The sequence below is a fragment of the Amphiprion ocellaris genome, chromosome 13 (assembly GCF_022539595.1).
Source record: "Amphiprion ocellaris isolate individual 3 ecotype Okinawa chromosome 13, ASM2253959v1, whole genome shotgun sequence".
NCBI lineage: Eukaryota > Metazoa > Chordata > Actinopteri > Pomacentridae > Amphiprion > Amphiprion ocellaris.
The window spans coordinates 26,684,773-26,710,186 of record NC_072778.1 but is presented as its reverse complement, the minus strand read 5'-3'; the positions used below and the strand labels follow the sequence as shown (position 1 = coordinate 26,710,186).

The window sequence follows — 25,414 nt, the reverse complement described above, 5'->3', positions numbered from 1 at the left end:
TAGCAAATAATCTACAGAGTGCCTTACAGAGAAAAAACTGCCTGTGTGCAAAGCCTAAAGGGTACCTCAAACTTACATAAGCCCTCATACCTCCCATCACATACGTTTTAAAGTCTTAACAAAGAGTCAATATAATTTAGCACAGCTCAGGGAGGCAGCGTGCCCACAAAGGAGAAGCCAAGTAAAACAGAGTGAGCTTCAGCTAGCGCCCTTCTTTATTTATGGCCCTGAATACTGATAGGCTGTCTCAAGTTAGTAGTTGCCATATGTACAACTTCCTTGATTCACACAGGTGGAGAGCAATCAGAGCTTCTACCAGCTAAAATAATAATAATAATAATAAATTTTATTTATAAAGCGCTTTTCCAAAAACTCAAAGACGCTGAATGAAACACAGTGGAAGATAACATGAAGACTGTTACACCTGTGATGGCTGTGTGTGGGGAAAAGGACCTTTGTACATCCTTTGTGTCCGGATGGTGTGGATTGATTACACCTGATCAACGACTGAGCTCCAGAATCCCACCTGGCACTCATGAGGAGTAATGAACCTGGAGCTCCAGAACTCCTCCCAGCCCTGGTCCTTCCCAGCTTGGATTGGTCCACCACCACGACTCCTCCTCCCACAATCACTGCACAGGTCGATATACTTACAACCAAGCCTCTCAGTAGAGGTGGCTGGTATTTGTGACCAGTCACCCTGGTGCCTCTGTGTATGGTTTGTATTCCTGTGTAGTCCATCGGTCCATAAACACTTGTGGTGGGTACTATGGACGAATTTAGAGCTTCTGTTGGCCGCTGCTGATTTGGTGTGGAGTCCAAAGTCTCAGTGGAGAGTTAGGTAAAGGCAACACTTGCTGTGACTTATTTGCTAAATAACAAAAATAAAAAGTAGCTTTCTGCTGGAATCAGTCTTGATATTGTTGATCTCTTTTAATTTACCAATTGCAGCATGCCCAGAAGGGAAAGGATCAAGAGAGACAAAGAAAGGGATCTACAGCAGGCCGTCCAGGGAAGAAGCTCTCTGCTCTCCTGGATTTAAAAAAAAAACATCTAAGGAGGATGAGGAGACACATCATGATCATGAAGAAGAAAGTCAGTCATGTTAAGTGTTTAGGGCCTTTTCCTCTAATTTTACTGAGATATCTTAAAAGCTGTTCCTGATTTATTTTGTCAACACAAAGTGATTTGATGGAACTAAATCAAGCATTAGGCTGTATTAGCAAAATATATTATTTTGTACTAACCATGAGTTACTTCTACATTACAACAATGCAGTAATTTTGTATTTACATTGATAGGCTATTATTAAAACTTTGACAATGATAACTTAAATACGCTATTAAAATGTGTCTTCAGAACACAACTGTCTAAGTAGGGAATTGAACTTAGGTCATGGCATTTACAGTCTGGTGTGGCGATCTTAGTGTTGTAATGCATTGACTTCTCATTAAGCAGTCTTATCTAATAAACATATTTGGTTCTTTCTGCTGTCCAGCAATAGGCCATTTACTGGCATGGTTGATGAGGGAGATAAATCAGCAGACACAGATAACAGAGAAGCAGAAATGTCAGAGTCCAGAGCAGAGCCAGGTTTATTGACAGTTATAGAAACAGTGCTCCCTGATGATCAACATGAGGGAGAGGTGGAAGGAAGATCCTCCATAGATCAAGACAGACATGAGCAAGAACTAGCTGTTTGTGAAAGAGATGACAATTGCAAAGATTGCTTTTATGCAATACTCAACAGATCCTTTGCATGTGAAAGCATATCACCTTAAATGCAGTGACAGCTACATTAACATGTGCTGCAATGTAGGCCCTTGTCAACCAGATATGACATATTCCAAAGAAGGGCGGTCATTCCAGAAACACTGGTTTTCTGGAAATGTGTAGCTGGAATACTCCCCCACTGCTGATTCAGTTCATCGTTTGAGTTGTCGGCTTTTCCTCTCCGAAGAAAAGTATAAACGTAGGGTCAATATTCTCTGGGTACTAGATTCAAACGCACTGTAATTCAATCTTTAGGATCAATCTGTCCAACTTCTGATACAGAAAAATCAGCACCACTGTGGGCATTTTAACACACTGCCAGATTCAGTTCCACCTTTTAGACTGGAATTATAGGCTCTGATGTACTTACTGCAGCACTGCCAACAATAGTTGTTGCTGTAACTTAATTTCCTTTCAACAGAGTATCTAATCTTTAGATATTCGTGTATTTTTTAAAATTCCCCCTCTGTGGATCATCAGAACTTCAGAGCATTTATTCAGAAATTCTCAACACAGACAAATGACAATACAGGAGGATCGACCAGAACATGTTATGAGGGGGAGACGCATAATTTTAGTCAGCTTAGCTGCAACTGCCAGAAAATGTATCCCTCCTCTATAATCCTCAGGTGATGTACAAACATTAATAAGGGAAACATATGAATATCTGCCAACTAAATTGTTACCAAACAATTTCTTCACCAATATGTTTGCAAAGGTGTGTAATAACATATTTTAAAGTATTGAAATTCAACTCCTTTCTTCTTCTTTCCTTAACTTCTCTTTATAGGTGTCGCATACAGTGACGTAATTTCTGTAACTTCCTGTTGACTGCAGCTTTGTCTCCGCCCCCCGCTGCTGCCGCTGCACTTGTCTGCTGTTTTGGCGAACCGCAGTAAATCTCGGACGGGTCTGTTATTTAAACGTCTAAAAGTGCATCACAAACGGACTGCTGTCTTGCTGGTCTCTGCTGTTAAAGTTCTGGAACCAAAAAAAAAAAAAAAAAAAAAAGCTCATTGCAGACAGCGGAGATGACGTAGCTCCTTGTCCGTTTACAGCAGAGAGCAGACCAATGGGAAGCTGACAGGAGAGTTGTGATCAGTCGACAGTAGCGTGGATTTTCAGCAGAATGTTTAGGAACGGTTTCCTGTTGCTGCTCATGTCCGTCGTTTTCTACCATGAACATGCTAACGCACAGAAGAAAAAGGAGGTAATATGCCTTCAGTAACCCAACGCGCACAAAGTTCAGAAAGTTTGAGTAAAGTTTTTGTCACTTTTGCAAAGCCGGCTGTCGTCCGACTCCGTGCCAGTCGTCTCTGCTAACTTAAGCTAGCAGTAACCCGAAATTTGCTCAACGCTTTAGCTCATTAAGTATGGCAGTAAATGATAGGCAAATTTTCAACAAAGTTCATTAATCAGATCTTAGCTCACAAGCACTAGTAACTTGTGCTAAACCGACTTACTGCTTGTTAACTTGCTGTTGGACTGGCCGTAATTAAACAGTCATTCTGAGGTGAAGGCACTCCTTCATAAAGCCTCAGTGACTTTTATTTAAGTGTCATCAGCTGTATGTTTAATAGAAGGGCGTTTGGTCTTGTTGTCTGTGTCGTGTGTAGACTCTGCTGTCAGAGAAGGTGACTCAGATGATGGAGTGGGCCTCCAAGCGTTCGGTGATCAGAATGAATGGAGATAAGTTTCGTCGCTTTGTGAAGGCTCCTCCCAGAAACTACTCAGTGGTCATCATGTTCACAGCGCTGCAGCCACAGAGACAGTGTGGGGTCTGCAGGTAAGAGGCAGTAACAGTAGGAACGTCTATTGCTGAATTTATAATTTATGGATTTATTTGCATCTTTTTTTTTCAGACAAGCTGATGAGGAGTTCCAGGTGCTGGCTAATTCCTGGCGTTATTCCTCGGCCTTTACTAACAGAGTCTTCTTTGCGTCTGTCGATTTCGATGAAGGATCAGATGTCTTTCAGATGGTGAGACAACTTCTTTTGCTCCAAGAGTGGAGATTGTCTTTTTGTTTTATGTAACTTTTCCGTCCATAAGAAAACAACACCAACATTTGCTGACCAGTACACCCTTAGCTTTAGAACAGTAGCTAGTCAGTAATTTGAGTCCCCCAGTCATGTCATATGGTTTGAGACAAGAAGAGAACTATTTAGTTTTAAAATTGTACATTTATTTATTCTCTGCACTTTTAAGGCTATGCCAGAGATCTAAGTGTTTTGCCATACAACTGAATTTACAAAAAATGTAGATTAAAACAAAATGCAAATCATATAAACCCTTTCATTTATTTCAAATGGTACAAGGGTAATGGATAAAATGTTGAAACTCAGACGTTTTAAGTGTTGTTTGAGAAGTATTTCCTCGTTTTGATTTTGATGCTAGCAAAGCATTTCAGAAACATTGGGACAGAGGCATGACTCTTTCTAACATAAACTCTAAGTACTTTGGGACTGAGGAGATGATTTGCTGCAGTTCTGAAAGCTAATTCTTTTTCTATTCCTGCTTGGTACAGGATTTCAGCTTTGTAGCAGTTTTGGACCCTCTATTTTTCATTTCATTACGTGCTAAATGTCTTCATTGAGCTACAGGTCAGGACAGTAGACAGGCTAGTTCAGCAGACTCTTTACCTATGAAGACACACTATTGGAATGTCTGCACAATGTAAAAGTATCATCTTGCTGAAATTAGAAAGGTATTCCCTGGAAAAAATGTCTGCTTGTCAGCACATGTTTCTCCAAAACCTTTTTAGCATTGTTCAGCATTACTGATTTCTTCAGGCTTCATGTTGTCATATGCACTCATGGCATCACGCTGACTTTTGTGATGTTTACGGATAACAAGCGAGTTGGTCCCTCTCCTCATTATCCCTCAAGACACGTGTCCAGTTTTCCACTAGAATTTCTATTTTGATTGGTCAGACCACAGAAGAATTTTTCTTCAGTCTGTGATCAGTGCGTTTCGGCCAATAGAGGGTGGTATTGTGTGTGAATGTTGTTTACATCAGTTTTTTTTTCATGACAGTGTTACCTGCCTTTGTGATGTACAGACAATAGTTTTCAGAAGTGCTTATGTTGAGCGTTTTCATTTTTTGAGATAGAAAACAAACTGCTTCTCTCCAGTTAAGCTGTTTATTTTCTAATATCAGTGTCTCAAAAGAATCTTGTACGAGGACCGTTTCTGTTTGGAACAGCTTCCCAGAAAAGGATAAAGTCTGACATGAACAAGACGTTTTATACATTATGGTGAAATGTGATTAGTTATAGAACATAAACATATAGTTCAAACAATGAAATGTGATTGGCTAAAGGTGGGGATAAACCATGGTTTAGACTTAGCTCTCCCATTAGTTGGTGCACAGATATGTCCATATCTCTTGGCACACAATTCATCCAATCTCCAGGAGTAAAAAGAACCCTCCTGCAAACTTCTAGCTCTCTACCGGTTAGTCTTATTCCTTTGTTAGCTGAGATGTGATGTAGCCATTAGTGGTATTACATAGAGAGGATGCAGGTGTCCCTTAAGGAAGATTATTATGGTTTTCTCCCTCAGACAACCTTGAGTTGGCAGTTTCAGTGCAATTAGTTGTTACCTTGTAAGGAAATAGGAATGTGCTGCTTATCAAAGCCAGAACTCTATATTTGTTAGTGTGTGTACGTGTAGAAGAGGAAACATTTTTTGTAAGTGGCTGTAACTTTCCAGCCTGACCTGTCTGTGTCCATCAGAGCTTGGAGTCAGAGCTTAGCTCCATCTCTTCCCTTTTAAAAGTCAAGCACAACTCGTGCATTCATTGCACATTAAATGGTTATTATTATCAATAATTTAGCACTCATATGTAATATCAGTTTCAGTGTTCAGTTAGTAGTACCTTAAAAAATAAATCTTAACTCTTTCCAGTCCATGCAGTGGTTTCCAACCAAGAACAGTGTCTTTATGCAGTTCTGCCTGAGTTCCTGAAGATCACACACCTTTAATATTGATTTTTGGCCCTGTCTTTTCTGTACAGGAATTTCTTGAGATTTTCTGCATTTTTTAAATTATATTTGTACCGTAGATAATGAAATTGCTAAATTCTTGACACTAGTATGCTGGGAAATGTGTTTCTTAAATTGACCTGTTAGCTCATGCAGTTTTTCACAGAGCTGTGAACCACTCTCCATCTTTTACCCACTCATGTTACCGACCTATTCCCAATCAACCTGATTATTTGTGAGATGTTCAGCCTGGTGTTTTTGTTTTTTGTTTATTTAGTTGCTTGTGTTTTAAGCATTACACAACTTTTCTGGTCTTTTATCACCCCAGACACCCATTTTTTGTAACACGATTCTAGTATCAATATAAAAATTAGCATAAGACAAAATTAGTGTTTCAACAAATGTATATGTTGTTTTCGTACTATTCTCAATGAAATATAAAATTATTATGATTTGCATTTTTATATTTACATTTTACAAATCTTACCAACTTTTTTGGAACCTGTCTTACAAAGTTTTCACTGGAGCTTTTTCCAAATCACTAATGTATTCATCAAACACAAGAAGACTAAATAATGTTCTCTGTAAAAGGGATAGATTACCCCTGAACTTATGACACATAGTGTCAGTAAAGCTGGAGTATGCACTCTATTCCAGAAACATTTTTTGTTGTGTTCCTTCAAGATTTCTTTCCAACCTGACAGCAATCAATAAGTCACCTGTTCTGATGATAAGAAGCTAAAAACAACAACTCTGTTATCTGTGACAGTCACAGTTCTGTAAATAGCCGTCTGGTCTTTGCATTCAGATAATATGAGATGATTGTGTGGCTAGCCTGACTGTCTGACTCCATACCTGCCTAACTGCACCCACTCTGCCCGTGGACTCACTGTTTGTCATTGGAGTCTCCTGTAAGGCCATCAAAGCATTAATACCTTCACCTCAGCACAAAAATCAAAGATAAGATAACAAGTAGCTACAACAAATAGCGTATGTTCTGGATTTGACAACCACCAGGATATGCCTCGTAACAGCAGTGCTAAAATGCATGCACACATGATCATTGATTGACTAGACCTGCTGGTTACGATGTAAAATAGATGGCTGCATCAGAGCCAGAGGAGCAAAATTTTAAATGAATAGACTTTGTTGGGAATCAGTTCAACAAAATTATCAATAGCGGAACCAATAACATCAAAACGTATTGATCCTCTGGTCTTTTAGCCCCAGTGCCTGTTTAATACTGGTTTTGGTACCCATTTTTAGTAATAACTGTTACTGGGTTTGCCTTAGCCAGTCCGACCTAAGTGGTCCTGGTACCGGGACAAGATCTCATTTAAACTGATCTACAACTGCCATGTTGAGAAGGTCTGTACTGTAGTGTGTGTGTGTAGCCCAAGCCCAAGGAAGCACAGTGTTGAGGTTAAAGTCATTTGGATAAGTGGATCTCAAGAAACATTAAACTGCAGTTGGTGGGATGGCAGGAGCTCAGTGATGTAACAATGTCATCGATAGCGACATCCTGCAGAAATGGCTGCAGATCAGCTGCAGCCACTGAGCACTGATTCCCTTGTAGAACTAACTGCAGCTAAAAAACCTCACCCAGGATCATGTAATATTTTAGATGAAACAGGGAAACTGTATGGTGGTCCGCAAGCTCAGCAAACTGGAAATGGCTGATCATGCCAGTACAACCGGTGGTGCATAAAGCCAAAGCATCCCAGAGTGCTTTGTGAGACTGCATCATCCTTTTTTATCTCTAGCTAAGCATAATATAGACTATTACCATTATTAACACGCAAAGTGTGGTCTGTTAGTAGTACCACGTAAAATTGATTTTCCAAATGTTTCTTGATCACTGCTTATGTACAAAGTAATTTCTGGACTGCTGTTATGGTAACATAATGTATGTCCTCTCTTGTTTTTGTTTACTTTTATGGATATGTAAGAATGATACCATTGTTGCAGTCTGTAGATCATTTCAGTCTTTTTCCTGGCTACATATTGATACAGATACTTTTGCCAGTCATTTTGCTAACTGCATATTACTTCAGTTATTGAAAATCATAAACATTTTACATTTTATGTCAGTATTTATGTTAAAATATTGATTCTCTAGTTCAAGGAAAGAGTTGCTTTCACATACAGCTAATGACGTAAATCTGTGTCCTTTTAAACTTGAGATTGAATAGTTTTCTGATTTGGTATCTGACAAATAGGGCCTATCATTAGGGTTCAAACTCCAAAGAAGTCCACTATTCATTTTACTATAATCCTTCTGATGCTGGGGCTCAAATTGTCATGAGCTGGTTACGTCTACTTTTTGGACTTTGATTGTATCAACATTGAATTTGGTGTACATTGTGGAACTGAAATGCCTGATAAATGAGCAAGATTAACCAAAAAACATAGTAGCCATTGACTAAAACTCCTAGCAAACAGTGGGACTTGGCAGGAAGTTGTCCATAACTCATTGACTGTTGGGCAATGTTCAGAACATTTGCTGAAGCACATCAAGCCAACCCATAGGGGGCAGTATATATGTGTACTTTAGAGCCCACTGTACACAATTTTACCAGTTTTAGTACACGTCTGCTTGTTATAAGGGTGTTATTTACTCTGTAACTTGCAATTTTGTTTAGACTAAAGTGAAAATGCTAATTTTTAGTGGTTGTCTTACAGATAGTTAAGCCTCCTCAAAATCATTACATATATTTAGAAGTTTTCTAAATTGTCTAGATTTTTCTAGACTGTCTATTGCAGCCAAGTTACCATAAAATGTTCAAATCTTGACCAAATTTGTCACAAGTTTTCTACAGCTCTAGAGGCTGCATTTTCAGGACTGCACTCGTCAGCCCGCACTTCTAGGGCTGTACATCTAGATCTCTTTGTTTTGAGATAGTGCTGCTTATCACAATGAATAATAGCCAAAGTGCTAGACTTACGGTTTTCAAGACTGATTACACCCGGATTACTACTTAGTACTTAATTTTAATGACTTGCTCAATACGTTTTCCACACAGAGTAAAACTTGATGTCCAAGTACTCATAGTTTCAAATGTTATTCCATCCAAAATAATACTTATAGTCTCAGTTTTACTCCACCCAAACAGTACTGTCTAACAAGTTACGGATTTAAAGGTTTAGTCAAGACATAACACTACTTATTGTCCAAGTTCCTATCATTTTACACGTGCTCTCTAAATAACAAATTATAGAAAATCTTTTTTCTACCAAAAACACCACATTCTTTCTGTAATTTAACTTGTTTACAAGGAGTTGCATTTGGACAAACTCTGTACTTAGTGTTGCAAAATCTTGCAGAAATAGCCTCAAACGGCTGCACCAAACAAAAATGTAGGATAAATGTGTCGACTGCAACACACCTAATGGTAGAAACTACACTTTATGATTAAAAGCGCACTTGTTAATTTAGGGATACCACTTAAGTATGGTGTCAAGGCCACTTAAGAGACCTTTATTAAGAATATTTCAGGTTCAATAATCAATAATTAATCAAATCTACTTGTATTGTTCAGTCTCATTATGAAAGTCGTAAACTCTGATTTCATTGATTTCCAGTTCCCAAAACAAAGAAGTACACAGTTGAACTGATGATAATTATACACAAACATTAATTAACTAATACTATGAACGAACGATAAACAACAATGACGTAACAAAAACAGACAGTGAGTAAATGAATGAATAAATGCAGTTAAATAAACTAGTGAACTGTGATCGTCACTGGAAACAGTTGGTAGAAAGGTGATGAATTTAGAATCACTCTTTAGTTGGAAAACCAGATATAATTTGTGAATTCCCTTGTTTAGCAGAAGGAAAGTGATACTTGCTTAGCCTTTGTATGAGGGAGGGGGAGGCTGCTGCAGGATGTGGAGCTGTGATGATCTGCTGGATGAGTTGGCTCAGGAAGGCTGAACAAGAAAGAACTTTGGGAGGTTTGCCTTGCAAAAGTGTGCTGAAGTAAAAACAGAGTCAAAGCTCATAGTTATCAAGAAAACGTTCGCACTGTTGTAGTATTAAAGTTAATTTGAGCAGTCAAACATTAAGTACAATATAGAAAAACAAAGCCCTAGTTTAAAGTTGAGTCATGCACTTCTTTAAGCCATCATAAAGGAACCTAATTTTAAGCCTTTGTTTTAGTTTAACTTTTATGAAAAAGCCAGTTTCAAAAATCTTTTTTTTTTTTTTTTTTTTTTTGCCCAACATTCTCCCAATCTTCTCTTTGTTCTCAAGAGCCTGGTTCTATTGGTAAGTCGAGTAGCATTCCAGTCACTTTCCTCTATATATAAAGTTTTGGAGCCAACTTTAAATCAGCATCTAACCAATCATGGACGTGTTCCTCCAACGGGGTGGTGTTAAGGTTCACTATCCAGGAGAGGTCAGAGGCCAAATACATTTAGAACTTACTCTTAGCTCATTTCTTGAATGTAGAATTCTAGCTGTTCAATATTTATGATGGTCACAGATCTGAAATAACACTGAATAAATGATTAAAATGACACCAAACACATTATGTTTATCTCATATGGTTCCTGAGATAATAATAAAAGGTGTAAGGGAGTTTTTTTCTTGCCACTGTTGCCTTGGGGCTTGCTCTGTAGGTTCAGGTATATCGATTCTGTAAAGCGTCTTGAGACAATTTAAATTGTAATTGGTGCTATTTAAATAAAATTGAATTGAACTGAATTGAACATAAGAATAAACTTAAAAATTGTAGACTTTAGGATACGTAGAAGTACACTTATAACATGGCTAAACAAACAAGCATATACATTCAATGATCAGAAAATAAGACCCAAGAAGTATATATGCGTAGAGTAAAAAAATCTCTCTGCCTATATGGCTGTGGTCTGACAGAGAAGAGGGGTGTTGTGTTGTGTGAGCTTCTCCACAAGCACTTCAGATTCCATGTGTTCTTCTTCCATGCTGGTCCTGATCAACCTGGTATCAGAGACTGAGTCCAGATCATCACTCCGGTGATGCTGCATTTCCTTAATATTCTTAATTAAACTGTTTAATTCATTCCTGCATAGTAATTTCTGTGTGTTAGATAGGGTGATCAGAAGGTCAGAATGCCAATCTGCTTCTGCAGAGGTGTGGTTTTCCTCACAGTTGACACTTCATGACCCTTATCGGATTCTAGTGGAGGTAGGAGGCATCCTGTTGTCTCCCAGAGAGCCAGTAGTGGTCCTTTAGTAGTAAACCTTCGATCAGCAGATGTTCCATTTGGAGGTGAACTTTGGGTTAGTTGTCTTCTGAAATGGCGTCTTTGGGAAAGGGTCTTTGGATCTTTGTGTGTTGCTCTGGAATGTTCTGCTCCTCAGTACGCTACATTGTCATAGTTATCTATCTATACAGAAAGCAACAACACCCCCACCCAAAACAACTCCAGTAATCCCCACTGCTGGAGGTCTCAGAAACATTTTCCAGAGAGAGAGACAGTGATGGGTATTAATAGACAGTGACAGTGAATGATCGACACATGCACAGCGAGCGACTGCATCCACACACATTGTTCATTTTGACATTCTTTTATCATCTTCTGAAGTTTAATTAATGCGTTAGTTGTAACTAATTATCAACACAGAGTTGGGCTAGACACTATTGTGCTACTGCGCCGTTGAATAAATAAATAAGCAAAAAAGCTGAGCTGGTTTCACTGCAAGCTATCATTAGCTCAAACGTGACAGTTTGCAGTACCTAATGACTAGTGAAAGCATAGTTTTTTTTGCAACTTTTGTAGAACTTTCAGAAGCCCACAGCTGAAAGAACGTACATTACTGCTGTACAGGTGCTCAGTTACTTTGGCCAATTACTGCTAGAACCCTCTAAGTGTCAGAAAAACAAGTATTTAAGACATGGTTGTAATTAACTTGATTTGTGTCCAAACTTTGAACCTATTAAATGAGCTGGATGCGTCATTCAAATTTTATAAGTGGATGTAATTAAATATTATTGAAGCCCACTGCTGCACATGTAATGTTTAATATATAATTATATTTAATATATAATGTTTTGACTGTATTTGTGTGTTTGCAGCTAAATATGAATTCTGCTCCGACCTTCCTCCACTTCCCATCCAAAGGAAAACCTCGCAGGTCTGATACATACGAGCTGCAGGTCAGAGGCTTTGCAGCTGAGCAACTGGCTAGATGGGTGGCAGACAGGACAGATGTACAGGTAAGAATACAACATTTTGTGAAATCTAAGTGACCAGGACCTGAGATCCATCACTGTTTTTGCTATGATGAACTAAATCTTGACTCAGAGCTTTCGACAGTTGCACACTAGGATGATAGGTGCCTGTGATGATTTTAGTCACATTTGTCCGTTTCAGATTCGTGTCATCCGTCCTCCCAACTATGCGGGGCCTCTACTGCTGGGCTTTCTTCTGGCAGTGATTGGAGGACTGGCATATCTACGAAGACACAATTTGGAGTTTCTCTTTAACAGGAATGTCTGGGCCTTTTCTGCACTGGTAACAACAACCAACACATGCACATGCAGCTTTACACAGATAAGGACAGTAGGTAGTCCTCCAAAAGCAGTAATGATATACGAGTTACTTTAAAAAAGATGACAGTCTGTGCCTATAAAAACAAAAACTACACCATATAAGCATTTGTATAACTTTTACATTTTGTATGGCTGCTACATTGGTCAGGTCTGTCTTGTTAAAAAAGATCTCTAATCTCAATGGGACTTCCTGGTTAAATAAAGGTAAATAAATAAATAATAATAATAGACACCATAACCATCAAAGTAGCCATCTTACACATCAACAGCAATTCACAGGGTCCTTGCCACACTTGCAACATTCCCTGGTGCATTGAGGACCATTTGAGATGCACACATGATCTTTTCCACTGTGTCAAAACTATGAATGTCCTGGAGCAAGATGTGTAGCTGTGATGATCTGCTGGATGAGTTGGTTCAGGAACACAAAGACAAAGAGGCACTTTGGCATAGACTTAGACATGTCTGCATTGCAAGAAAGTGCCGAAGTAAAAGCACGAAGAGCCGATGCTCATAGTTTAAAGAAAATATTTGCGCTGCTGCATTATTAAAGTTAACTTAAGAAGTCAAACTTTAAGTAAAACATAGGGAAACAAAGTCAAACTTAAATTATAGAAAAGAACCTGTAACAATTGTATGAAAAAGGTGTGGAAAATTACTAAAGTAACAAGCTCTAGTTTAAAGTTAAGTCAAATGTTTGTTTAAGTCATCATAAAAGAACCTGTTTTTAAGTGTTTTGTTTTAGGTCAGGTTTTAAGCCATTTTTAGTTTAAGCCATCATTTTCAGTCCTCCTTTCATTCCAGTGACTGTCTTTTATACAGAAAGTTTTGGAGCCAAATTCAAAACGGCATCTAACCAATCATGGATGTGTTCCTGTCAAGGAGTGGTGTTTAACTTTGCTGTCCAGGAGAGGTCAGAGGCCAAATACCTTTAGAACTAACATTAAGTTAATTTCTTAAATGTTCAAATCCAACTGATAAATATCTGTGATGGTCACAGATGTAAAATATCACTGAATAGTGAATCAGACAATTTCAAACATAAGATGTTTCTCTCATGCTGTTTCTGAGATAATATAAAAAGTGTAAACATGCATACAAACTGTGGAATTTCAGGATATTGGAAAGTAAACTTCTAATATAATTCAGTCTGTACATGCTTTCCAATGGCGGAGCCCAAACACAGTAGGAAGTCATAGTCTCTGCTGACATACTGCACTATGTTGACATACTGTGCTCAGTACAACTCAGGAATAATCACTAATACGGTACCACAGCATGATCTGCAACCGCTGTTTCCTCGTACTTTCTGTGTTAGATGTGAGGGGAAATGCAGATTGCTGTTTACCTATTGTGGTATGAACAGAGCCACCTCCATGGTCTACTTTTCGGCCTCCACACATGGACAGAGAAGAGCATGAATTGGCCATAAAAACAGTGTTAACATCTGTCCCCCTGAAACTTTCACCACCAGTAACATCTTAAGTCACCCCTGACCTGGCAGCTCAACAACCATTGTGGGGGAACTTGGCAAAACCATTGTTATTTTGCTTTGAAACCTGGCTGTTTCACAAATATTTACACATTACTATAGTAGTTACACTACTATTGACAAACATACTAAATGTAGGTATTTGTAAGTAAACCCCTTTGAGACATGCGACCTGTCCTGTTTATCTGATCGCAACTGAACATGCCTAATTTATGTCTGACAATGCACCCTGTTTTGTTGCTGCCAATCTTTTTAAAAAGTCATGTCAACAAATTTAATAGGTCAGACCTAGTAACATTTCCTCTGTGCTTTCAACATGGCACAAGTCAAGAACTACACCATCATAAACAGGTAGACATGCACAAGGTACTTTGAGTTGTGTAATGTGATTTAGGGAAGGTTTTTTTCTACATTTCCGCACCCATATTCCCCAAAAACATCACAGAAAGCACTTAATACACAGTTTGTGTGCCACAATCACACCACACTCTTCACTACAATTATATATCTATTAGGCTACTAAAGGAAATCTACAGAAAAATCAACTTTACTCTGATTAAACTGTACAATAGCAAAGATAGCCACCAGTAATGAATGCAGTCAGTTTTCTTTCCCTCCACAAAATGGAGCTGAAATTTGTTGCTTCAAGCTGTTTAGGGCTGTTCCCTGAGGTTATTATATACCTGCAGCATCAGACAGCAGTAGGTCCAAATGTGCATCTCTGAAGGCAAAGAGTTGCGGACATTTGTGCAGGTGGAACGGTTACAGCACCGGTCACTTCATTAATTTTTTCTAACTCTAAATGATCCCTGAGAGAACGTGTAGAGCTGATCAGTCCGGGCCAGGATCTTATAGCAAGTCACACCTGGTATACCTGCTTGTCTTCACCTCAGACAGATAAGCTGTCACAAGCAGAATGGCAGTGTAGTTTCTTGTTGTTAAAGACTTAATCGTCTTGGTTTATTACGTACCTGGAGCATCAGACAGCTACTTCTATCAGTAGTCAGAAATGTTACACATCTAATGTCTTTCAGTGTTTTCGCATGACAGTGTCATGATAGTGGCAGCTATCAAAAGTACCATCATATGTGCCAGTTAAAGTGAAACAAGGTGTGACCTATTTTGATTGTGATTTTTTACCATGGTGACCTAGAAACCCAAAAAACTACACAATTAGTGGGAAAACATGAGCAAATCATTTACAGAGAAAAAACAAGAAAACCTTCCACACAAAGACGATAAAGATCCAGACCCAGAACATCTTGAATAAGGCATTAAGATCCTGAGGACGGTCACAGGTCCCAAAATGAGTGATGGCCCAGCACAGTGAAGTGTGAATGAGACAGATATAAAATATATAGAGAGATAGGCACACCAGCATCAAGTAATACAAGCGTAGAGCTAGAATCCAAATCCAAAGCAAGCAGAGGATCATTAACTTTATGATGTGCAGTTTCAGTGAAGTGAAAAGAACCTGGAAGCAGACTAAAAACAATGACAAAAATTTCTGTTGGATAACTGGACTGACCGTTGCTTAGGCTCAACTGTTTATGGGACATGTATGTGACATTACATTATCGTTTATGTCTGCATGGTGATTTTTGAAGTAATTGTGTGTACAAATTTATAAAAAACAACATCATTGAATGTTATTTTTGAATGCTTTTATCCAAAAGCAGAGTGAAATACAGAATGAATACCCAGCAGTATTTAGCTTTGGATTACACAAGTATGTGTGTTTTTCCTTGTGTTTCAGTGCTTTGTCCTAATCATGACTTCGGGCCAGATGTGGAACCACATCAGAGGACCACCTTATGCTCACAAGAACCCCAGCACAGGACAAGTTGTAAGGCAATATCACAAAATTCACAATATACTGTATACTCACTCACTAGGGAGTTGCTTTCCCATCTTTAATCAAGTGTGGTCTTTCCGATTGATAGCACTATTGATTAATTTCTGTTCCGAATTAGATTTTCCTCCAAACCTTGCCCCCTCTCTCAAATAGCCTGTGCTTTGCTACCAACTTACTAATGTTCAAAACTGTTCGTCTGCAGTCAGAAATTCCAAGGTTACTAATTAGAAATTCATAGCTGCACAGATTTCTTTTGGTTCAGTTTAAGCGTATCTCCTCATACCTGAGAAATTTCTGCTCTCGAATTTTTTTACCGCAACCTTATTCTGCTACATCACTACAAAGTAAGAGTGACGAGGCTACCCACGACCACTCGCTTATTCAGGAAGTAGTCTCCTGAGGCAGAGCAGGTTCTGAGAGACTGCTTTGAATCTACAGACTGGGATGTACTGCAGGGATCCCACAGTGGGGACATCGAGGCGGCTGTAAACTGCACTACAGACTACATTAACTTTTGTATGGACGCCGTTGTTCCAGTAAGAACTGTGCGCTGCTACGCCAACAAAAATCCCTGAATCATAAGTGACATCAAGGGCCTTCTGAACCAGAAAAAGAGGGCCTTTAAAGACGGTGATCAGTAGGAGCTAAAGTGCATGCTGATGGAACTCAGAGTCTGGCTCAGGGAGGCGAAGGAGCAGTACAGAAAGAAGTTGAAGCAGAAGCTGCAGAATAACAGCATGAAAAAGGTGTGGGGACGAGATGAAGATCATCACCGGCTGCAGCTTGACGAGGAGAGACACCACTGAAGGAGACGTGGGAGGAGCAAACCAGCTGAACAACTTCTTCAACAGGTTCAACCTCCCTAACTCACTCTCACCCCAGATGACTGCATCTCTCACCCACCCCTCTGCTGACATCAGTACAGTGGAGAACATTCCTCCACCCAAGATCACAGCAGCCCAGGTGTGCAGAGAGCTGAGGAGGCTACATCTCAGCAAGGCAGCGGGTCCAGATGAAGTATATCCACAACTGCTGAAAGCCTGTGCGATGGAGTTGGAAACCCTCTACAACGCATCTTCAACCTGAGCCTGGAACGGGGAATGATCCCTCAGCTGTGGAAAACTTCCCGCATCATTCCAGTCCTGAAGAAACCACGACCTGAAGAGCTGAACGACTACAGACCGGTCTCTCTGACGTCACATGTGATGAAGACCATGGAGCGGCTGCTGCTAGACCACCTGAGGCCACATGTCCACCATGCCCCCGACCCTTTGCAGTTTGCATATCAGGAGAAGGTGGGGGTCGAGAATGCCATTGTCTACACGATACACCAATCCCTCTCTCACTTAGGCAGGAGCATCAGCGCTGAGAGAATCACATTTTTGGACTTCTCCAGCACCTTCACTACCATCCAGCCTCAGCTGTTTGGGGACAAACTGACAGAGATGGGAGTAGGCTCATTCTTGCTAGCATGAAAAACAAACTACCTGACAAGCGGACCTCGATATGTATGACTTGGGGACTGCAGGTCTGACACTGGTCAGCAGCACCGAAGTACCACAGTGGACTGTGCTTTCTCTGGTCCTGTTAACCCTGCACACATGGGACGTCAAAGACAACTCTGAGTCCTGCCATGTGCAAAAGTTCGTGGACAGTACTGCTATTGTGGGCTGTGTAAGGAGTGGACAGGAGGAGGAGTACAGGAAACTGATCCAGGACTTTGTCACATAGTGTGACTTCAACCATCTGCACCTCAACACCACCAAGACCAAAGAGATGGTGGTAAACTTCAGGAGGCCCAGACCACACCTGGAGCCCTTGACTGTGTAGAGGTTGTACAGACCTATAAATACCTGGGAGTACAGTTGGACAACAAACCTGACTGGACTGCCAACACAGATGCTCTGTGCAGGAGAGGACAAAGCCCGTTGTACTTCCTCAGAAGACTGGCATCCTTCAACATTTGCAGAAAGCTGCTGCAGATGTTCTACCAGACTGTGGAGACGAGCGCCCTCTTCTATGCAGCAGTGTCGTGGGGGAGGCAGGCAACATTAACAAGAGGGACGCCACATGTCTGCACAAACTGGTGAGAAAGGCAGGCTCTGTCTTTGGCTCAGAACTGGACAGTTGTACGTCTGTGTCAGAGCGATGGGAGCTGAACAGGCTCCTGACAGTCATGGACAACCCACTGCATGGCATCATCTCCAAGCAGAGGAGCAGCTTCAGTGATAGGCTGCTGTCATTGTCCTGCTCCACTGATAGACTAAGGAGATCCTTCCTCCCTCGAGCCATGTGGCTCTTCAACTCCACCAGGTGGGAAATGGAGTTAGGAACTGTACAGCACACTGATCACCATGCATCTTAAACTATGTATCCTGAACTGTACCGGACTTTTAACTTATATTCTCTTTATTGTATTTTGCAAGTGTTTTATCTTTCATGTGTAGATTCTGCTGGAACCTGTGAATTTCCCAACAGGGAGGAATGAAGTATCTAAACTAATCTAATCAAACTGAAAGGCCACGCTTTTGTTTAAAGAAAGTAACTCCATAACTCACAATGTAGCATACTGACCCAAATATAAGTCAACAACTACAGTTCTACAACAATACACCCTACCAATATCTGTCTTTGGTAAAAAAGACTATCAAGATAGGAAACACTTTAAAGTTCATCCTGTTGGGATAGTTTTCATAAAATACTATTAACAATGAGTTCTGATTCTGAAAGCCTTGTCTCTTCTTTGCTAATCATGAAGTGTATTCCATCTATCAGTCATAGACTCACACTCTTTTCTGTCATGTTCATAAACCTGTCAGAATTTTTCTACATCCAATTTTTCATATTCCAGAGCTCTTTCTTTTTAAACTCACCATTGATGACAGCTGTTGGACAGATTTTCTTGCAGTAGACTGAGAGACGCTGTGAAATTGCTTTCAGCTATCATGACTTTGTCGTTTGTGGCAGCAAAACATTACATGAGCCTTCAGAAATTGATTCCGGTTAAAGTTGACTAGCCACATAGTTTAATGTTGACTTAATCTGAAAAGCTCATAATAAACAGACTGAAAAGACTTAAGGCTACATGTAACCCACATTTCAACACTTTCTGTAGAGGAACATGCTACTCTGATACACTGTTGGTCTTATAAGATGGTCGATGTTATTTTCATTGGGTAGTGCTACTTTCCAGGAAAAAATACTTTATTGTATTTGTTCCAATATACTAATGTATGAACTATCTGTGTTTTCAGAGTTACATCCACGGTAGCAGTCAAGCCCAGTTTGTGGCAGAGACACACATCATCCTACTCTTCAGTATCCTTCAGCTGTGTGTATACTCTCACGGAACAATGAATGCTAAAGCAGAAGTCTTATCTCTGTTGATGTCTTGCAAAATGCACAGATAAAAAAAAAAGTCCTGACAGCAAACTGGTGAAACAAATCAGTGTGACCTTTTTGCTATATGCTGGAGGTTCTTCATGCACCACCAAAACATCTCAGGTTTGGTGAGGCATGGACTCTACAAGATCTCTGAAGGTGCCCGGCAGTTTCTGGCACTAACACTGTGTGCACAGAGAAGGAATTTTAGTAATCTGTTGCAAAAATGTCTGACTTCTGTGTTAATCAAAGCAGCTAGTAACACCTCTGACATGTCAAAAATAAGCATTCACTTACCATGTAATGTTTCACAGACTCTGACATCTACAATTCTCACAATATAATCAACGTTATTAACTTTATCCATGAATGGTCAGAGTGTTTGTGGTGTTTTCTTAGTGATTTGTATCCCTATGGAGAATCGTATCCCCTTCATCCCCAAAGTAAAAGCTTTTTAATGTTTCCTCAGAGCATCAGGTTTGGCCTTGTTCTTCACTTCTCTTTTTTGCTTATTTTTATAGCACAGTTCACAGTCTGTAGAAGACTGACATGTACATGTATAAACCTTGACATCACTGTCAGATGCCGCTGTTACCATGGGAATAGTGCTGCTGTGTGAGGCTGCTACTTCTGACATGGACATTGGAAAGAGGAAAAGTATGCACACACATATTTTCCATCTTTTTTGTATCACTCTTGATCATTTCATGAACTTGTCCAAGTGTTTACTGCTCACTGAGACCATTTTCTATGTGCCAACCAGGGAGCACCCATAACATGCACCAATTAGTGACAGCATTAAAAACACCTTCCTAATGTTGCGCAAGTCCACGTTGTGCCGCCAAAACAGCTCTGGTTTGCTGGGAAGTAAACATGAGCTCTCTAGTAGTGTCCTATGTTGTTTGGCATTGGTATACTGGAAGCACATCCCTTGGGTCCCGCTGTTTGGAACCTCTGTGGCATTGGGCTTGATCTGGTGCATTCCACAGATGCTCAGTCAGAGTGCTATTTGGGGAGTTTGTCACTTAAGTTGTTCCTGAGCACTTTTTGGCAGTGGAGCAAGGCACATTGTCCTGCTGGAGAAAGCTACTGGAAATGGCACGAGTGTTTTGTATGGAACAATGCTTATGTGGGTCGTACATGTCAAAGTAACATCCACATGAACGCAGGACCCAAATTCCTCAGCAGGACATTGCATTGTTGCATTGTAACGTGACGATCAGTGTCATTCCCTTCACCTCATTGAAGCATAGATTTTCTTCTACATCATTCTAAAATAGTTGCTAAATAATTATACGTATACTGAAAGAATTCTTCTGTCATTTCCGCATCCAGCTGAAGCTATTTCTTTGTATAGTTATTGATGTGCAATCGATGAACAATCAAGTCCACTGTCTTTGTTGTGCAAAAAAGCATTCTAAAGATCAGCTAAAGCAAGTAGAGGCTTTAGCATTGTGAGTTAGACCAAATTGTTTTGTTTGTTTTTTTTTTTTTTAAGTTGACTGCCCATGGTCAAATTGAAAGGTACCAATTGGGTTGTCCTTGATATACATTTTGGCTTATATCATGTTAAGGAGGGACCAGTTTCTGACCAATAAGAACATGAGAAACTCCATAGGCATGAGATCATTGTCATAGGATAGACTTGACAGCTGTCACAGTAATCACCTGGGTGTTAAATGATTAAGGGTATAACACATCAGTAAAGGTGTGATAGAGACCAAAGGCATGAATTTCCTGCTCGTGTGCTCACATAATAATCTCCATTTATCCAATGGACAAGGACAAGTAATGGTTGTATCACAAAACAGTAGAGCGATTCAGATTTAGTCACGTCAACATAAATTGACTATAATTTCAAATGGCTGAAGTCTATTTAAAGAAATTCACATTGTACAATTGCCAAGTAGTAGTTGAATTTACTAATTTACCAAGTTTTCTAAGATACTAAGATGTTCCACTCTGAGATCGCATCTGGGAACTACCACAACAATAATGTGAAAAATATGCTTGGAGGAAAATTTAGTTTGCAACTGGCCTACCGTGAGCGTTAGCCAGCATATCGACACTTGCAGTTATACCACAGAATTTCTGCATCTCAGCCTGATACAACTCTGTTGGTTTGTTCAAGTAATTACAGGGGGTCCTCCACTTACATTGGAGTTCCGTTGCTACGGTGTGATGCAAGTCGATTTTCTCCATAATTCGGAATGCCGGTGAAAATGTAAACAAAACCGTTACGTGCATCCTGATATGGCAAAAATGTAAACAAAGCTGTTATGTGAATCACGTTATGATCAGTTCTTTGGAAAAGTCATGAATACCAACGACTTTCATGCATGTATGAATCATTTTACAAGAAGATAACAGAATAGTGTAACAGACTGATATTGTTGATGTTGAGGTTTCGATGTTATTTGTTCATTTCCAGATTTGCCTAATGTCAGTGAACGTGTCATGTTTAGTTAGTTCACCTCTGATTGGCTGAGAGTCAGCAGTAGTGTGTGTGTGGAGCTGGGAATGGCGGTTAATTCTGGAGCTAAGTTATGGGGTTTTTCTAGTTATTCTGGCGTTGGCTACGACCCACAGTAACCTGTGTGAAGGTTCAATAAACGACCAGAGAACCAGATAAAGTCTCACTCATTCATCACAGAGGATCGCTACAATATGCTGACCTGTTTTTACAACTTCATTCATAATGATGTTCGTTGGTGATGTTCGTCAGTGTTTCGACCTGTTCGGAACATTTTATTATATCTAATTTCACTTCCATGGAGATGCCATCAGAAGAGTCTGACTTACGCCTGGGAGCCATAATGAAAGGCAGAAAGTTAGTGAATGTAACACAATCCAAGGTGGCGTACAACCGGAGAATGTAAACAAATCCGTCTTATAGCTCCATGTGATGACGTATTTGTCTGCTCCGCTCATCAACTAGTCCCACGGACCCAGTTCTGACGTAACGACAAAACGCCGTAAGTCGATGACATCGTAAACCGAGGACCACCTGTATATTGAATTAACCTTGAGGGACATTATGGTACTGTAAGTTCCACCCTGCTCAGTGTGGTCATAGTTTCTGTCTGAGGTAGCCATTTTCACAACTTGCAAAACAACTTTTGGCAGAGGATTAATTCAACAAATACGTGTTGCTATGTAAAATATGTATTTTAACTGAAAATCTACATATGGAATTATTTAAGAGATAAGAGTTGAAAAGAATAACCTATATTTCTGTAACTCAGTCTTGTTTGCTGTCGCTTCCGACAGTTTATTACTGGTCTCTCTCGCTCTCTCTCTCTTTGTGTGTGTGTGTGTTTGTGTCTCTGTTTGGGTGTGTTTGTGTGTCTTTGTGTGTGTCAGTCATGTGCATAGCAGGTATTGGCCTGGTGATGCTGTTCTTCAGCTGGCTGTTGTCCATTTTCAGAGCTAAGTACCATGGATACCCATACAGGTAGGAACAGGTGGACACATTCATATCAGTTCACTCTGTTTTGTCTGCTGTGAATGGCTTGGATAGTGCCTTCATGTTTTGCCTTCTGAAAGTTTTCTTGTCTCTGTTGTAGCTTCCTGATGAGTTAAGGCTGATGAGAATCCTGCAGTTCCAAAGCAAGTGTAAACTTAAGGAGAGGAAGTTCTCAAGTGCCATTAACAGCGTGTTGTCTACTGCAGCAATGCAGAACTTTTTCCCAAACTATAATTTGATGTTTAATATGCTGAATTAAAAGTTGGACACAGTGTGCCTTTACAAAATACCAGCAAGCAATACATTTGCCAAGAACAGAGCTTTCATCACCACTGTGCATTCTAAACTGTCAAGTGCCAAAAGACGTCTTCTATATTTGAATTGTTAAAAATCTTAATATCTAAAATATATTGTTTTTCATTCGTATTAGTTTATGCCTGATGGAAATAAAAATCCTAGTATTATTTTATTTTGAAAATCAGGGACTGCGAAAAAGTATTTTTTTTCTTTACAGATTGTTCTTCTAATATAACCACATATGAGCCAAGAGACATCGCCAGGGAAAATGGTACTGCTAGCATCAGTTTGCAGGCTAAACAGCTAGTCAGCTACAGCACAATAAAGCTCATGGAAATTACTTGGAAATATCACTTCAGTTAGAGGCTTTCTGCTCTGCGATACTACTGCTAGCAAAACAGTCTGTTGACTGCTTGTAAGCTACAGGGCAAGTTTGCTAATTATGTGTCAAGTTCAGCCTGCATGACATACCCCTCCTGCCATTAAGAAATAGGGTCCTTTTTGATATTGCTCAAATACCCTTTTTACTATTTGATAAGTAGCAGTATACTTATAAACCACCTTTTCAAACTGTACTGAAAAAGAATGACCAAATATGATGTCTGTTTGACTGTAAAGTAAGATCTTGGTATCCTACAACATATGGTCTCAAGATCTGGCAATTAAGCAGGACTCTCTTTAAATATTGTGATATTTTATATAGTACAATCTCCAAAGGAAAGTTTCTGGTAAATCAACACAAACCAGTTTATGGCCAATAAAGCCTGGAGCTGTTGATGCCCCTGCAGCACATTTACTTTTCATCAGTGAATCCTATCCCTAATCCTGGTTAGTAATTTCCCCCCGATGGTTCCTAGTAACAACAACAGTGTTCAAGGTTCAGTAGTTGGTATTTGTAGGTCTTCTTGGTATTTTCCGCTAGGGCTCAAGAGAAACGCAGTATTTCCCAAAACTGCGTAAAACATTATTTTTTAGAAGCAATGCAGAAATGTTAAGCAATAATCAACATAGTCCCCGTAAATCCAGCCATATTATGAAGCAGTCTTTCGTAACCCCATTCAGTTTCTAATGTCCCAATAAGAAAAACCAATTAGTATGAAAAAAATGTTAAAGAATGACAGAAAGCAATGTTTATGTAAAATACTTTTGTTCTTTCCTGCTGTTTTTATGATGTAATACCAGTAGATGTCAAATCAATTTTTCACACTTCATTTTTTTTCTTCTTAAGTGAGATTGGCGTGACCCCAGGGCAAGATGACATTTTGTACTGTACATACGTCAGGGCAAGTATTCAAACTTGCAAGACTTGCCATAGAGGTCTGCATTCTTTGTGTGTAAAATCAAGTTTTAAATGTTTGTGGTTGCCATATCAGGTTGTATAAAGAGAAATAATTGATCTGAGGTGATTGTTTCTGATAAAAAGTGCCTTAACTGCCTTTGTCTATTTCTTGTTGATTTTTGGAGAGAGCCCCAATGCCTTCATACCATAATGGAATCTCCACCATGTTTCACTATGGGTCAGTGCATCTACATCAAAATATTGTCCAGATTTTCTGTGGACATAAACACGACAATGCAGCCTGAAGAGTTCAGATTTGGACTCGCCCATCCAGAGTACCTTCCTACAGTCATCTGCAGTCCAGTGTTTGTGCTCCCTGGTAAATTTGAGGTGTTTTGGATGTTTGCAGACCTCAATAATGACTTCTTTGCAGCTGTTCTTCCCTTTAATTCTTTTTCCTTCAGTTGTCTGCTTATGGTCATTCTGGAGACTTTCTCGAACACAAACTTGAGCCAGCACACTGGAATTCTCTGAGAAGTCAGAAATGAATCAAAAATAACATACAACCACTGAAACATTTCTGTTCAGGAATCCAAGCAAATAACTAATTTGGCATCTCAGTCAAAAAATAATAATGTGCTTTACAAGTCATATCTGCTTTTTTGTGAAAAGTAAATTTGCATTCTTGGATAACAGTAATTATATTTTACCATTAAAAATATAATTTTGATTAAACAGCTTGCAGATATTGGCGAATTAACCATCATAGAAACAAAAATATATTTTGGTAATCAGCAGTACTGTTAATTTATTGCAGTGGTGGCAAACACCTTACACTGGGTGGTGGTGTAATAAATTTAAGCACTATACACTCACTGGCCACTTCATTAGGTACACCTTGCTAGTTAAAGGTTGGATCCCCATTTGCCTTCAGAACTGCCTTAATTATTAATGGCATACTTTCAACAAGGTGTTCGAAACATTCCTCAGGTTTTGATCCATATTGACATGATAGCATCACACAGTTGCTGTAGATTTGTTGGCTGCACATCCATGATGCCCATCTCCTGTTCCACCACATCCCAAAGGTTCTATTGATAATAAAAATAATAATCTACAATAATCTACATATTTACTGTAAAATAAATGTGCGAATATGTATCTATACAGGTGTGTTTGTTTATATACCTATATCTATATATATTTATCTATATATCTATATATCTATCTATATCTATCTATCTATCTATCTATCTATCTATCTATCTATCTATCTATCTATCTATATCTATATATCTATATATCTATATCTATATCTATATATATATATATATATATATATATATA

The 25,414-nt window shown here is 39.3% G+C and overlaps 1 protein-coding gene across 1 annotated transcript; it reads left to right on the top strand.

Annotated features, from left to right (window-relative positions):
• The first annotated feature begins 2,759 nt into the window (after positions 1-2,759).
• LOC111584966 (magnesium transporter protein 1-like) lies at positions 2,760-24,224 on the top strand. Its single transcript, XM_035940990.2, has 10 exons — positions 2,760-2,983; positions 3,390-3,559; positions 3,636-3,753; positions 11,821-11,961; positions 12,119-12,259; positions 15,546-15,635; positions 18,899-18,962; positions 19,608-19,682; positions 22,389-22,479; positions 22,592-24,224. The coding sequence occupies exons 1-10, from the start codon at positions 2,903-2,905 to the stop codon at positions 22,605-22,607; spliced, it is 987 nt and encodes a 328-aa protein (XP_035796883.2). The 5' UTR covers positions 2,760-2,902; the 3' UTR covers positions 22,608-24,224.
• The last annotated feature ends 1,190 nt before the right edge of the window (positions 24,225-25,414 follow it).

Coding starts and splice junctions, on each gene's coding strand:
- LOC111584966 (XM_035940990.2), top strand. CDS start 2,903: ATGTTTAGGAACGGTTTCCTGTTGCTGCTCATGTCCGTCGTTTTCTAC. Junction 3,754..11,820: donor GATCAGATGTCTTTCAGATG/GTGAGACAACTT, acceptor GTGTGTTTGCAG/CTAAATATGAATTCTGCTCC. Junction 19,683..22,388: donor GGACATTGGAAAGAGGAAAA/GTATGCACACAC, acceptor TGTGTGTGTCAG/TCATGTGCATAGCAGGTATT.